The sequence below is a fragment of the Mycteria americana genome, chromosome 1 (assembly GCF_035582795.1).
Source record: "Mycteria americana isolate JAX WOST 10 ecotype Jacksonville Zoo and Gardens chromosome 1, USCA_MyAme_1.0, whole genome shotgun sequence".
Taxonomy (NCBI): Eukaryota; Metazoa; Chordata; class Aves; order Ciconiiformes; family Ciconiidae; genus Mycteria; species Mycteria americana.
The window spans coordinates 192,837,228-192,840,602 of record NC_134365.1 but is presented as its reverse complement, the minus strand read 5'-3'; the positions used below and the strand labels follow the sequence as shown (position 1 = coordinate 192,840,602).

General features: G+C 51.5%; 1 protein-coding gene across 1 annotated transcript; it reads right to left on the bottom strand.

The window, feature by feature from the left end:
- Positions 1–519: 519 nt before the first annotated feature.
- On the bottom strand, positions 520–1,104 carry CCDC70 (coiled-coil domain containing 70). The gene is given in 1 exon segment (XM_075491996.1): positions 520–1,104. A coding segment is annotated over 1 exon segment (585 nt).
- Between the last annotated feature and the right edge of the window lie 2,271 nt (positions 1,105–3,375).

The window sequence follows — 3,375 nt, the reverse complement described above, 5'->3', positions numbered from 1 at the left end:
CCTGAGAGCAGCAGGAAGTTAAATGGGAAGTCAAAGCCCAAACCTGGTGGAACAGCACGAGTTGTCTCATTAAGACTCAGCAGTGTTAACTGCGACTCTTCAATATGGGGGATCTGAAGGTTATCGTTTATCAGTGCCTTATTTTGGCACTGACTCAGTGGATATAAACTGCACTGAGTTAGGTGAGCTGTTCTGGGCTCCAGAAGATGATCTCAGCCATTAAGCCCTCACCTTCTTGTGGCTTTAGCCACCCACATGCCTCCTGGTGACAGGCCAGGAAACCAGAGGTTTACCCCATTCCTCGGGCTACAAGACCTCAAAAGAATAAATAATGTCCTGAAAACATAAGCGCAATGGCTTTAAAGCAAATCACATTACAAACCCCTGCTCTGATTTACTCCAAGAACTAGAGATGTTATTTCAGAGAACTGGTTGAAGTGCAGCACTGCTTAAATAAAGTATGCACATCAGTATATGTATATGTGGCTTTCCACATGTTTCTGAGCCTAGCAGAATAATTTATGCTTTTCCCCTGTGAACAGTGGCATCCCTGGAGATATCCTCTCTCTCAGGACCAAAGGCCTCCTCCCAGATCAACATTTCATACCCCTTGAGGTTTTTTTCATCTTCCTGGAGGGCCTCCTCATCTTCCCACAGAGCTCCCTCCTCTTCCAGGAGAGCTGTTTCATCTGCCTGCAAAGCTGCTTCTTCTGCCCATAGGACTCTGTCCTCATCCAGAAAGACCCTGCCTTTCTCCCAGAGGAGCTGATCTTCTTTCCAGAAATCCTTATCCTTCTTCCAGAAAGCATTATAGTCCTTCCAGAAGTTATGATACACCCTCCAGAAGGCTTCTGCTTCCTCTGGAATAGCCTTTTCTTCCTACTGAAAGGCAGCTTCCTCCTCCCAGATGGGCTTTTCCTCTTCCCATAAGGCTTGGATGGACATCTTGGAATCTCTGATTTTTTCCCGAAAGGCCTTGATCTTCTCCTGAAAGCTCTTCATTGTCTCCTGAAAACTCTGAATCTCCTCCCAAAAGGCTTTCTCAGTCTGCAGCTTCTTGATGAGCTTCTGCTGATGGGAGGTGCAGTAGGGAGAGCAGGACATCCGCTGGCATCGGCAGCTCCAGTTCACTGCTCGTCACCGATGGATTGGGCAGAGACCCAGCCCAGCCCCCTGCCCCTCGCCCTGTGGCCCAACAGAGAGGGGAGTGATGGCTGTCAGTGATGACATCACCCAAACCTATGTCATAGCTGGCTTGAAATGGTGTTATACCACAAGTGAAGACGTTTACCACAAGCGAAAAAGAAATCCCTGCCCAGGACTCAGCCAGCACGAACTGCAGTGGCACCTGAAAGTCAACGTGTGCCGTGCAGGGCAAAGGCTGGGATTTCTCTACGCCATTTCCCACCATGACTCCGGGTGCTGCTGCTTTGGAGAGGGGTGAGGGGCTGTGCCAGGAGCAGCCTTTGGCACGGCACTGCTCCCCCGGCCCCGACCAGCGGGTCCCAATCTGAAGGACAGACACCTCCGCCCTTTCCCTCGGTGCTCGAGGCACTCTCATCTCTCTGACCCTTGGCTATGCCTCCTGCCCCTTCACAGGCTCCCCCCCAAAATTTACAGCTTCCAGAATCACGCGAAACTTGAACAATGAAGAGAAAACAAAAATCTAATTTTTCTGTTCACTAATCTACCTAATAATTCTACAGCTAGGATTAAAGCTGGTTTCTTATTTATACTGTTTCATTAGATTTATCATGACTTATTGCACAGTGCCTCCAGCTCCATAGCAGGGAGCAGGTTGCCTTATAAATAAAAAACTCTTGATTATTAATATATTATGAGCCTGCCTATCCCTTGCTGTCGTCAGGAAAGGCCCCAGGAGTCTTTGCGGATGCAATGCAACTAATGGCAACAGGCATCTGCTCTGCCTGAGGAACCAGAAGGCGGGGAGCGCCCTGTGCCTGCGTGACGGCTCCAGGGCACGGTGACAGGATGGACAGACAGCCCAAGCCGCAAGGCCGCCCACGCACCCTGGCAAACACGCCGCCCCTCAAGCCCCTGTGCCCACCGGGGTGTGACACCGCCGGCGGCACACCTTTACTGTGCTGGAGGCATAGACGCTCCTCGTCCCAGGCTTCCTCCCTCCTCCAAAAGCTGAGCCGGGTGCTGGCAGGGCCCTGTCCTCTTCCCCAGTGCTTTGGGTATGGCCAAGGAGTCTTCTAGTGACATCTGGCCAACTCCTGCCTCTCCCCACCTCCGCAGTCACTGAACAGGCCAGAGGGTGGATGGCTCCTTCACAGCAACTGGGATGAGCTCTCATGGATGGCAAGCTGCGGGGGGGACCTGCTGGGGGCCTTTGGGTGAATACAGGAGAATTTTGGTTCTGCTGTTTCCTCCTCATGCTGCTTCCTGACTCCTGAACCTTCCTCCCACAGCTGGGGCTTCCCTGGGAGGTCGGAGGCAGGAAAGGAGGAAGGCAGACATCTACAGCTTCACTCTCATGGAGCTCCTGGGCCGCTGCTTGTCCCTGCTCAAGTGTGAGAAGGATCCCAACAACAAGTGGTGCGCACTCCCAACTGGGCTGTCTCATCTGCGGGGGTTAGTGGTGCCACACCACGTGCCTAGAAGGCCAGAAAAATTATGTGAGTAAATATGCCAAAAACTAATTGCCAGGAGCATGCTATTACTTGTGTTTCGGAGCAGCTGCTGAAGCAGCAGCCATTTCTCCTCCACCAAAGAGGTTCCTGGCATGGGCTCTGCTCTCCCTGCACTTTCTGTGGGGCTCCCAGGTTGGCAGTTCCTCTTCATTCACAGCAGAAATGTCAGTAAATAGGACGTGCTGAGTTTCTGCTCCCTGGAATTGCAGTTAGAAGCAATTAGGGCAACGGCAGTTCAGCTCCAGCCATCCCTGTAAGCTCCAGCAACGGCTGCCCAGCCCATTAACAACCTCAAATACAGAATCACAGAATCACAGAATCACAGAATCATATAGGTTGGAAAAGACCTTTAAGATCATCGAGTCCAACCATAAACCTAACACTACCAAGACCACCACTACACCATGTCCCTAAGCACCTCATCCAAACGTCTTTTAAATACCTCCAGGGATGGCGACTCAACCACTTCCCTGGGCAGCCTGTTCCCATGCTTGACAACCCTTTCAGTGAAGTAAAATTTCCTAATATCCAGTCTAAACCTCCCCTGGCGCAACTTGAGGCCATTTCCTCTCGTCCTATCACTTGTTACCTGGGAGAAGAGACCGACCCCCACCTCTCTACAACCTCCTTTCAGGTAGTTGAAGAGAGCGATAAGGTCTCCCCTCAGCCTCCTTTTCTCCAGGCTAAACAACCCCAGTTCCCTCAGCTGCTCCTTATA